Genomic DNA, 13,369 nt, shown 5'->3' on the forward strand with positions numbered 1-13,369 from the left:
TTAGCGTATAAAAATAAATATATATTTTCCATTTTAACAAAAAATTTGTAATTTGCAAAAGAACTTCTTGGATATGAACAAGTATGTTAAACTGGTACATGTTCAAATCCACGCGGGGGTGAAAATTTTAATTTTATTTTAATTTGTTATTATTTTATTTTAATTTGTTATTCTTTTGTTGAACAACTTCCAATTTTTTTTTGCTTGAATGGGAAGCCCGTCATCAAAAAAAATTTGGAAGTTCTTCTAAATGCATGACTTTAAATGCATTTCAAAAAATGTCCTCCCAAAGATGTTCTTTATTTTAAATACACAAGAAGTTCTTTTAATTTCATTTTTTATAACTCGTTTGTTTAATATTTTTAATAGGTAATTTTAAATTTTTTTGTTTAACATTGTTTTTTTTTGCTTAAAAACAGAGTAATAATTAATTAAATGGTACAAACTATTAAAATTTTGTCGGAAAAATTTTAAATTCATTCTAGAAAAATTGAAGTCAAACGTTTCAGACAAGCGGTAGGATGCATTAAAAATCATAAAAAATATAAAAATTATTTATTTGACAAAATATCACAAAATTTTTTTAATTCACATCCCAAAACAATGAGTTCGGATCACACCTTAAGAAGTCATGCAAATTCAGTGCAACCGATGAAATGGTGGACATCCATCCTATGACAATCCCATGTTTAATTCATCACTTCTGGGAAGGACATTTGGAAAGTGCTTTTAAAGTTGCTTCTTAAGAACAACTTCCAAATTTGTCTGCTGTGTTATTGAATCATTTAAAGTCAAATCAATATTGTCTGCATTTTCTCATATCCATCATTAGTTGATAACAACTTTTGTTTTGCATTCGCAATAGCTTTAAATTTTAGCTTTACTAAATCCATGATATGTTGGAATAAAAATTTTCCTCTTTCCCTCTTCTCTACTACGCTTAAAAGAATTATTCCAAAATAAAATATAATGAAATTATTATTCGGTCGTCATAGATAAAACTTTTTTTTGCCATTTTTAGTCATCATTGTTACAAGTTCCGTTTCATTTGGATACACTTAAGTGACCTTAAAGTTGAACAAGTAATACCAAAAGCTATCTACTTACTGCAAGTATCTATAACAACGTCAATGCCAGCTGACGCACAAAAAATTTCTTCGAGTTAAATTGAATTTTCCAGAATTGGGCATCTTTCTGCTTTAGTCAATTAATCACTTCATTATTATCACTTTACCGCTTGTTAAATACTCCCCAGAGAAGATAGTTTTGTATGGGAAGAAGATGTTTTTAGGCATGGTCATCTCTAATATTTTGTATATATCTGTTACACGGCAAGAAAACATTTGCTGTTCGATTATTTTGGATTACAAAATGAAGACATGTAATAACTGAGGACCATACTTTCACTTCAGAAAGCCTCAATTTGCTTACTTGAAAAGGTTTCTCACTGGACTCGCTATAGGATTGCCTTGTTCCAAATTTGAGTTACATGACCATACGTGGTATATATTAGACAAAAAAGTTATGTATAGTTAAGTCTACAAATATTTACGAATCGATATGGACTTACACGGGGGCTATATACAATTATGAACTTGATATGGACCAATTTTTGTGTGATTGGGGATCGATTTATCTGAGGGCCATATATAACTATAGACCGATATGGACCTCGTTAGGCATGGTTGTTAAAGACCATATACTAGCACAATGTACCAAATTTCAACTAACTCGGATGAAATTTGCTCCTCCAAGAGGCTTCAAAACCAAATCTCGGGATCGGTTTATATGAGGCTATGTATGATTATGGACTGATATGGACCACTTTTGGCATGGTTGTTAAATATCATATTTTAACAACCATGAATTTTGCTTCTCCAAAAGGCACCGGAGGTCAAATCTGGGGATCGGTTTATATAGGGGAGCTATAGATAATTATGGACTGATACGAACCAATTCCTGCATGGTTGTTGGATACCATATACTAACATCACGTACCAAATTTCAACCGAATGGGAAGAATTTTGCTCTTCCAAGGGGCTCTGGAGGTCAAATCTGGGGATCGGTTTATATGGGGCCTATATACAAGTATGGACCCATATCGACCAATTTTTGCATGGGAGTTTGAGGCCATATATTAACACCACGTACTAAATTTCAACTGAATCAGATGAATTTTGGTCTTCCAAGAGGCTCCGGAGGTCAAATCTGGTGATCGGTTTATATGGGGGCTATATATAATTATGGACCGATGTGGACCAATTTTTGCATGGTTGTTAGAGACCATATACCAACACCATGTACAAAATTTCAGCCGGATCGGATGAAATTTGCTTCTCTTAGAGGATCGGCAAACCAAATTTGGGGGTCCGTTTATATGGGGGCTATACGTAAAAGTGGACCGATATGGCCAATTTGCAATACCATCCGACCTACATCAATAACAACTACTTGTGCCAAGTTTCAAGTCGATAGCTTGGTTCGTTCGGAAGTTAGCGTGATTTCAACAGACAGACGGACATGCTCAGATCGACTCAGAATTTCACCACGACAAAGAATATATATACTATATGGGGTCTTAGAGCAATATTTCGATGTGTTACAAACGGAATGACAAAGTTAATATACCCCCATCCTATGGTGGAGGGTATAAAAAAAACCTATGTACCAAATTTCAACAAAATCGGTTAAAAATTGCGACCGGAATCCTGCGAACAAGAACAGACGGACGGACACCAAGGGCTAGATCGACTTAGGTGCATGATTGCCATACGTGCCAAAAATATTCTACGAACATTTCTGAAACTTTTTTTATCGAATATTTTCTTAAATTTGGTTTTCTATAGAAAATGTTGTCAAAATTTTATTTCTTTACAAAATTGTGTCAAAAATGTATTTCTATAGAAAATTTTGTCAGCATTTTATTTCTATTGAAAATTTTGTCAAAATTTTAATTCTATAGAAAATTTTGTTAAAATTTTATTTCTGTAGAAAATTTTGTCAAACTTTTATTTCTATAGAAAAGTTTGTCAAAATTTTATTTCTATAGAAAGTTTTGTCAACAATTTATTTCTATAAAAAATTTTTTAGATCGACTCAGGTGCATGGTTGCCATACGTGCCAAAAATATTTTACGAACATTTCTGAAACTTTTTTTATCGAATGTTTTCTTAAATTTTGTTTTCTATAGAAAATTTTGTCAAAATTTTATTTCTTTAGAAAATTGTGTCAAAATTTTATTTCTATAGAAAATTTTGTCAGCATTTTATTTCTATAGAAAATTTTGTCAAAATTTTAATTCTATAGAAAATTTTGTTAAAATTTTGTTTCTGTAGAAAATTTTGTCAAAATTTTATTTCTATAGAAAATTGCTATAGATAATTTTGTCAAAATTTTATTTCTATAGAAAATTTTGTCAAAATTTTATTTCTATAGAAAATTTTGTTAAAATTTATTTCTATAGAAACTTTTGTCAAAATTTTCTTTCTAAGAAAATGTTGTCAAAATTTTATTTCTCTAGAAAATTTTGTCAAAATTTTATTTCTATAGAAAATTTTGTCAAAATTTTTTTCTATAGAAAATTTTGTCATAATTTTATTTCTATAGAAAATTTTGTCAAAATTTTATTTCTATAAAAAATATTTTCAAAATTTTATTTGTATAGAAAATTTTGTCAAAAATTTTAATCCTATAGAAAATTTTGTTAAAATTTTAATTCTATAGAAAATTTTGTTAAAATTTGTTTCTATAGAAAATTTTGTCAAAATTTTATTTCTGTAGAAAATTTTGTCAAAATTTTATTTTATAGAAAATTTTGTCAAATTTTTTTTTCTATAGGAAATTTTGTCATAATTTTATTTCTATAGAACATTTTGTCAAAATTTTATTTCTATAGAAAATTTTGTCAAAATTTTATTTCTATCGAAAATTTTGTCAAAATTTTATTTCTATCGAAAATTTTGTAAAAATTTTATTTCTATCGAAAATTTTGTAAAAATTTTATTTCTATCGAAAATTTTGTCAAAATTTTATTTCTATAGACAATTTTGTCAAAATTGTATATCTATAGAAAATTTTGTCAAAATTTTATTTCTATAGAAAATCTTTTCAAAATTTTATTTCTATAGAAAATTTTGTGAAAAATTTTTTGTATAGAAATTTTTGTCAAAATTTTAATTCTATAGAAAATTTTGTCAAAATTTTAATTCTATAGAAAATTTTGTAAAAATTTTATTTCTATAGAAAATTTTGTAAAAATTTTATATCTATAGAAAATTTTTGTCAAAATTTTATTTCTATTGAAAATTTTGTCAAATTTTTATTTCCATAGAAAATTTTGTTAAAATTTTATTTCTGTAGAAAGTTTTGTCAAAATTTTATTTCTATAGAAAATTGTTGTCAACATTTTATTTCTATCGAAAATTTTGTCAAAATTTTATTTCCATAGAAAATTTTGTCAAAATTTTATTTCCATAGAAAACGTTGTCAAAATTTTATTTCCATAGAAAATTTTGTCAAAATTTTATTTCCATAGAAAATTTTGTCAAAATTTTATTTCCATAAAAAATTTTGTCAAAATTTTATTTCTATTTAAAATTTTGTCAAAATTTTATTTCTATTGAGAATTTTGCCACAAATTTTATTTTTATAGTAAACTTTTCCAAGATTTTATTTCAAAAGAAAACTTCGTCAAATTTTTTTCTACAGAAAATTTTGTAAAAATTTTATTTCTATAGATAATTTTGTCAACATTTTATTTATTTATTTATTTTTTTATTATTATTATGTCTATAGATACATATTATCCTTACAGACTATCATATAAATACATATATACATATATACATATAATTATGACAAATAATTAGGATGAGTTTAAATGAATAATAATTTTACTCTTTACATTTTCTCTACTCTGGCAAAAATCAATAAGGTGATAGAATTTATTAAAATCAAGACAAAGACGTCGGAGAGGATCATTATTAGAAAAATGTCTACCATGATATTGAATAAGCAGCAATTGAAAGTATCTCGACCGTCTAATTGGAATATTAAGCTGAAGTCTGCTTAAAATAAATTCAGAATTTATACCTCCACGCAATAAATTAAATATGAAAGTAACGTTTAGCATTTTCCTGCGACTACTAAGAGAAGGTAGTTTTGTAAGATTCAGTCTAAAACAATACGAAGGAAGTGTGTTGTAATTCCAGCCATGACTCCTAAGATAAAATAAGAGAAATTGTCTTTGAACCGACTCAATTTTCTCCGAAAATTTTGTCAAAATTTTAGTTCTATAGAAAATTGAAGTGTCTTTTAATTGAAGAGAACTGTTATGCAAAATCTACCAAAATCTCTTAAATTCTACCAAACTGTAAAAAAATCTACATTTTTGTAAAATTCTACCAACTGTGGCAACCGTGCTCAGATGATGCTTCTGAGTGGTTTGGGGTGTAATGACCATTTTAAGGGCAATGAAAGTTAGGGTATGGATTAGGCCACCTTAGGCCTAGGAGTTAGGAGATAGGAGTTTTTAGGAAATTTATTTTTTCAATGTATGAGAAATAATACAAATGACCTAGCAAAACCCACAGCTACCATCCACTATTCAATAGATGAAGATTGTAGGAAGACACCCCACTTGTGCTATCAAAATCACTACCTTAGCTGCCTTCCACATTTACCATTGTTGACCTTATGTAACGCTATTGTCTACACCACAGAGCCATCCTCCCTGCCATCCACCTTGCCATTAAAGTCTTCACGCCTCCAAGGTTTTTGAAAATATTTTTGAGTATACTTTTAAGTTAGTTTAGAATGCTTATTAAGTACTATTATTATTTATCTGTGGCATTCGGGGAATTCTTTCATTGTTGCTATTGTTTGTCCATTGCTACTCGGTTTTTTTGGGTGAGGCGAGTTTGTTAACTTTGTTTTAAAAGGAAACTTTGAACTTCTTCCATCTTATTTGATTACCTGACACGAAAGGTGGCAGTTTCGTCACTCATCTGTTATTATTTATTGTGTCTTCATAATTTTTAAGTTTTTCGGTGTTGTTATTTTGGAAAGAGAGAGAGAGAGAGAGAGAAGAGCGTCACTCATCTATTATCATTTATTGTGTCTTCATAATTTTTACGTTTTTTCAGTGTTGTTATTTCGGAAAGAGAGAGAGAGGAAGAAGCCTTTAAGTTAAATAAACAAAAATCTGGCAAGGAGATGGTTTACTGAGCAATATCCAAGTATCAAAGAAAATGTATTTTGGAAAATTTCTATTAGGAGGTTTTCCATAGGCAACTCAAGTTCGTGCCCTTTAATTTAATTGTAACCAAAATTGTGTTTAAAGATCCGGAATATCATAACCTCCACATTAACCATAACTATAAACTTATTAGTTAACTCAGTAATATACATGATTTATTTATTGAATCATTTCATTTCTGTAGGTATTTTATGTGAGCAATTATCGCCAGCATATGTTTTATTTATGGATAACAATTCAGTAATTTTGTTGAAATCCAATTTATTTATTATTCAATAAATACTTTCAAATACAGATAAACCTCATAAAACACGAATACACATAAACAATAATTATATTATAGACTACAAGTATGCGTTCTTTAAAAGCAATTGAGAAACTGTAGACCTTTCCTCACACATACTACAGCTTTCTGGTATTCCCATTTGGAATTTCGCTTTTCGGAAATCTTACCTGTTTTCACTCTATGTATCCTCTGACTTTTCAGCATCACTTATGTAACACGAAAAACATATTTCCACTTATGCCGTTTACGCATGTGGTGGTAAGCGGAGAATTCGCATGTTTACCATTTTCACTATAATACCGGGTGTTATGTAAATATTTTTCATTAATATTTTAATGTTTTCCTGTCGTTGAGTCTGAAATTCACCTACAAGGCATAAGCTCACACAAATAATATCCCCGTATGAAGTGTATACAATGATTCACGTCAAGAATTGAAAGTGTACACGAGTAATTGCTTCATCTCAGTGGTCTGGGGATGAGAATTATGTGCATAACATAACAACGCATTGATGTAGGCGAAATTAATCACGTATCACTGGGTGTTATAAAGTGGATTTCAATTGGTAATGAAATTATGGCATAGATTTTTCTAAGAAATATATTTTTGAAACAAAAAAAAAAAAACTCACAAAATCTTTCCTTGAGGTAGTGAGGATAGTGGCAATTGCAGACATGTCTATTGGACTAATAGAAACGTGGGTGGTCTGATAAGTACTCTTTACGAGGTACAACATCGACAATTATTAAAAAGCAAAAATACAAATTACTATAAAGACCTCTAACTTACGTCGATTGTTAACAGGGAGTTGCGTAGTGTGAACCACCATTTATGAAGCATATATTCAAATCAGATAGTAATCAGTATGAGGCATATATTCAAATCAGAAAGTATTTCATTGAAATTTTTAATAGCTTTCATGTATATTTAAGGATTTAGGATAAAATTGCTTTTCCCGTAGATAGAAAGTTAGGGAGAAGGTTAGATTTAAAATTTTTACAAAATTTTCTATAGAAATAAAATTTGACAAAAATTTCTATAGAAATTAATTCTTGACAAAATTTGCTATAGAACTAAAATTTTGACACATTTTTTTATAGAAATACAATTTTGGTTAAAATTTTGTATAGAAATAAAATTTTTACAAAATTTTTTATATATAATATTTTGAAAACTTGTTTTTTTTGACAAAATTTTTTACAGGAATACAATTTTGACAAAAAATTTTTACAGGAATACAATTTTGATAAACGTTTTTGTTTTTTATTGTTGGTTTGTACTTAAATCATATTTGTTGTTTTGATCTCAGCTTTAAAATCATTGCGTTGACTAAACTACAAGAGTAGTTTAACCAACAGAGGAAAAGAATGTTTGTCATATTTATTTGGGCAAAGCCCTATAGACTGCAAGATGGTTTGCACGTTTCGGAATTACCACATTCCTCATCAGCATCCTCCAATTGCAGCAAAACTATCAACCAATTATCAGAATAAATTCGTGTAGTTCACAAAACCCAAAGTGAACCACACTCGAACCATCCGAAAAACGGTTTATGATAGTTGGCCTTTGCCTAAATAAATCTTTGTACAAACATTTCTTCTTTTCCTTTTCCTTTCTTCTTTTTCTTTTCCTTCATCGATGTGAGTGCAGTTGGCTGGGTTTATTTTGAGTGTGCTTCCTCTTACTTCATTCTTCTCCTATGTTGGTTAAGCTACTCTTGTAGTGTGGACAACGCAATGGTTGTAAAGCTGAGATCAAAACAACAAATATAATTTTGACAAAATTTTTTATAGGAATAAAATTTTGACAAAATTTTTTATAGGAATAAAATTTTGACAACGTTTTTTATAGAATAAAATTTGGACAACATTTTTTATGGAAATAAAATAAAAATATTATGGAAATAAAATTTCGACAAAATTTTGTATGGAAATAAAATTGTGACAAAATGTTTTATGGAAATAAAATTTTCTATAGAAATAAAATTTGGACAAAATTTTCTATAATAGAAATAAAATTTTGAACAAATTTTCTATAGAAATAAAATGACAAAGTTATCTAGAGAAATACAATTTTATCAAATTTTTCTATAGAAATGAAATTATAACAACATTTTCTATATAAATAAAACTTTGACAAAAATTTCTATATTCTATTCTATAGAAATAAAATGTTGACAACATTTTGTATGGAAATAAAATTTTATATAGAAATAAAATATAAAATAAAAATTTTATTGAAATTGAAATTCGACAAAATTTTTTATGGAAATAAAATTTTCTATAGAAATATTTTTTTTTTGCTATAGAAATAAAAAAGGACAAAGTTATCCAGAGAGATTAAATTTTAGCAAATTTTTCTATAGAAATAAAATTTTGACAAAATGTCTATAGAAATTCTAAAGAAAAAAACATTGACAAAATTTTCTATATAAATAAAATTTTGACAAAATTTTCTATATAAATAAAATTTGACAAAATTTTCTATAGAAATAAAATTTTGGCAAAATTTTCGATAGAAATAAAACTTTGACAAAATTTTTATAGAAATAAAATTTTGACAAAATTTTCTATAGAAATAAAATTTTGACAAAATTTTCTATGCAAATAAAATTTTGACAATGTTTTTATAGAAATAAAAGTTTGACAACATTTTATATAGAAATAAAATATAAAATAAAAATTTTATTGAAATAAAATTTCGACAAAATTTTTTATGGAAATAAAATTGAGACAAAATTTTCTAAAGAAATAAAACTTTGACAAAATTTTCTATATACATAAAATTGTGACAAAATTTTCTATAGAAATAAAATTTTGACAAAATTTTCTATATAAATAAAATTTTGACAAAATTTTCTATAGAAATAAAATTTTGACAAAATTTTCTATGGAAATAAAATTTTGACAAAATTTTCTATTGAAATAAAATTTTGACAAAAATTTTCTATGGAAATAAAATGTTGACAAAATTGTCTATAGAAATAAAATTGTGACAAAATTTTCTATAGAAATAAAATGTTGACAAAATTTTCTATAGAAATAAAATTTTGACAAAATTTTCTATAGGAATAAATTTTAACAAAATTTTCTATAAAAATTCATATAAATTTATTAGGAGTGATCAAAAAATAAAATATAAACTTCTAAAATAAAATAATAAAACACTTCTTTAAAGAAACATTTTATTATATAATAACCAAACAATTAGGTCAAACTCTGCAAAACAATATTTTTTATTTAGTAGTAGATAGAAGGATAGGGATAGGAAAGGTATACGAAAGGAATAGGATAGGGATACGATAGGATAGGGAAAGGATATGGATAGGATAGGGATAGGATAAAGATAGGATAGGGATAGAAAAGGGATACGATAGGAATAGGATTGGGATGTGATAGGATAGGGAAATGATATGGATAGGATATGGATAGGATAGGGATAGGATAGGGAAAGGATAGGGATAGGATAGGGATAGGATAGGGATAGGATAGGGATAGGATAAAGATAGGATAGTGATAGGATAGGGATAGGATAGGGATAAGATAGGGATAGGATAGGGATAGGATAGGGATAGGATAGGATAGGGATATGGGCATGGATAGGATAGGATAGGATAGGATAGGATAGGATAGGATAGGATAGGGATAGGATGGGGATAGGATAGGGATAGGGATAGGATAGGATAGGATAGGATAGGATAGGATAGGATAGGATAGGATAGGATAGGATAGGATAGGATAGGATAGGATATGGATAGGATAGGATAGGATAGGATAGGATAGGATTTGGATAGGATAGGATAGGATAGGATAGGATAGGATAGGGTAGGATAGGATAGGATAGGGATAGGATAGGGATAGGATAGGGATAGGATAGGGATAGGATAGGAATAGGATAGGGATAGGATAGGGATAGGGATAGGGTAGGGATAGGATAGGGATAGGGATAGGATAGGGATAGGATAGGGATAGGATAGGGATAGGATAGGGATAGGATAGGGATAGGATAGGGATAGGATAGGATAGGGATAGGATAGGGATAGGATAGGGATAGGATAGGGATAGGATAGGGATAGGATAGGGATAGGATAGGGATAGGATAGGGATAGGATAGGGATAGGATAGGGATAGGATAGGGATAGGATAGGGATAGGATAGGGATAGGATAGGGATAGGATAGGGATAGGATAGGGATAGGATAGGGATAGGATAGGGATAGGATAGGGATAGGATAGGGATAGGATAGGGATAGGATAGGGATAGGATAGGGATAGGATAGGGATAGGATAGGGATAGGATAGGGATAGGATAGGGATAGGATAGGGATAGGATAGGGATAGGATAGGGATAGGATAGGGATAGGATAGGGATAGGATAGGGATAGGGACAGGGATAGGATAGGATAGGGATAGGATAGGGATAGGATACGAATAGGATAGGATAGGGATAGGGATAAGTTTACAATAGTGATGATATAGTGATAGGATAGAATAGGGATAGGATAGGAAGTGTATAGTCTACAGCAAAACTTTTTGGTGTTTGGCCGAAACTGCAGTTGAACCGACGATCCTATGTGTGTAAGACCAACATACTAGCCAGTGCACAACGGTGATGAAGCTGCTCTAAGGCTAAGGTTAAGTCTCAGCCTAAGTCTAAGGCTGCGGCAAGGACAGGGGGAGGAAAGAAGATATAGTAGGAATGGGACAGGGATAGGAGTAGGATATGATAGGGTTGGAACAGGCATATGATGGCGATACGATAGGAATAGTATAGGGATAAGGATAGAGACATTGTCTGATATGAACCCTAGCTAAAGATTCACTGGTTTGAATACTTTCGTTGAGGCCTGGGCATAGTTTTAAGGAAATCCATATGATAATCCTAAAATCACTTTTCATCCTTTCAGAACCCCGGTTATGCTGGACGTAAGGAATTACCTGAAAATCTGAAAATTCAATTTCGTACCGTTGCCATGATGGTACCCGATCGTCAGATTATTATCAGAGTTAAATTGGCCTCCTGCGGTTTTCTGGAAAATATAACATTGGCGCGAAAATTCTACACCCTTTACAAATTGTGCGAGGAACAATTGACCAAACAGGTGCATTATGATTTTGGTTTGCGAAATATTTTATCCGTACTAAGGACATTGGGTGCTGCAAAGCGTAGGAACTCAAAGGATAGCGAGAGTACGATTGTGATGCGAGTCTTACGTGATATGAATCTCTCCAAATTGATTGATGATGACGAGCCATTGTTCATATCGCTGGTTTCCGATTTGTTTCCCAATCAGGTGAGAGGCCAAGGATTTATATAAACTCAGCATATTTGGATATAAATCATTTTTTGCAGACCCTCGAAAAGACCAATTATCCTGAGTTGGAAGCTGCCATAGCCCAACAAACGGAAGAAGCTAGTTTGGTTTACCATCCTCCGTGGGTTCTAAAGCTTATACAATTGTATGAAACCCAAAATGTCCGTCACGGCATTATGACTCTGGGTCCCAGTGGAGCGGGCAAGTCCACATGCATACACACGCTGATGAAAGCCCTTACCCAAATGGGTGATGTCCATAGAGAGATGCGTATGAATCCAAAGGCCATAACAGCAGCTCAAATGTTTGGTCGTCTAGATGTGGCCACCAATGATTGGACTGATGGTATATTTTCGGCATTGTGGCGTAAAACTTTGAAATTAAAAAGTGGTGAATATGTATGGTTGGTATTGGATGGACCAGTCGATAGTATTTGGATTGAAAATCTGAATTCTGTATTGGATGACAATAAGACACTGACATTGGCCAATGGTGATCGTTTGACCATGGCACCAACTGTAAAAATCATATTTGAGCCGCACAATATTGATAATGCTTCGCCAGCTACAGTATCCAGAAATGGTATGGTGTATATGAGTTCATCAGGTTTGGATTCCAGGCCAAGTAAGTGTTGAAGCCAATTTATTTCTAATCACTTTTTTAATAACATATTTTCGGCTAGTTGTTCAAGCTTGGCTTAAAAATCGTGCTCCTGGAGAGAAAACGGTTTTCTGGGATTTATTTGAACGTACCTTTGTACAATTGACTACATGGGGAACTCAAAATCTAAAACTCCTAATGCCGGTTCTACAGTGTAATATAGTTCGACAAATGTTGCTGATATTGGAAGGTTTGGTCCCTGTCAAAAAGGAAGAAGAACAAGCTGTTAGTGTATGTAGCAAGGAGAGTGGAGATGGTAAGTGTATATCGAAAGTCCAATGGACTTATTCTCATCGATATTCGATAGATATGTCGTCTCAAAACTTTCGTATCTTTGTATATGTGATTCAATACCATCTGTGTTCGATTTCATTTAAATTTAAAAACGTTTTCAGAAAAAACGAAAGAAGCTCGACGTGGCTCAATGCACGAAGATGATGATGGTAACGTACACGACTCCCCTACGTTTGTTTTTGCTCTTTTATTCTTTTTCAGATACTTTTTAAGCTCTCGATCTCTTTAAACACCTATCACTGTCCTGCAACTACTATCTTTCTTACCATATACGTATATCTGTGAATTTCTCTATTTGTCTGTCTGTCTTGGTGGCTGTCCCTTAGCTTAATCTGTGTTCTCAGCTCTACTTCTACTAAAACTAATTAAAAAGCACCATTATTTATATTAATTTTCTTATTGATATACTTACCTATTCATTTGATTTGTATTACTCACCTGTGCTTTAGTTGGAAAGGCTTTTTTCTGTGGATTTGGAAAACATTTTCTGTGTGTTGGAATTAGTTAGTTAGGAATGTATCTTATTTCCCATAGATAATAATCCTATTATGGATTTACTA

At 30.5% G+C, this 13,369-nt stretch overlaps 1 protein-coding gene across 1 annotated transcript in view; it reads left to right on the forward strand.

The window, feature by feature from the left end:
• The window catches only part of Dhc1 (dynein axonemal heavy chain 1), a 154,695-nt gene that overhangs the window by 53,083 nt on the left and 88,243 nt on the right, over positions 1-13,369 (forward strand). Inside the window, exons 19-21 of the mRNA XM_075289651.1 lie at positions 11,448-11,834; positions 11,894-12,479; positions 12,538-12,771. Of these exons, the coding sequence (XP_075145766.1) occupies positions 11,448-11,834; positions 11,894-12,479; positions 12,538-12,771 (1,207 nt within the window). The remainder of the gene's footprint in view (positions 1-11,447; positions 11,835-11,893; positions 12,480-12,537; positions 12,772-13,369) is intronic.

The sequence above is a fragment of the Haematobia irritans genome, chromosome 1 (assembly GCF_050003625.1).
Source record: "Haematobia irritans isolate KBUSLIRL chromosome 1, ASM5000362v1, whole genome shotgun sequence".
NCBI classification, from domain to species: domain Eukaryota; kingdom Metazoa; phylum Arthropoda; class Insecta; order Diptera; family Muscidae; genus Haematobia; species Haematobia irritans.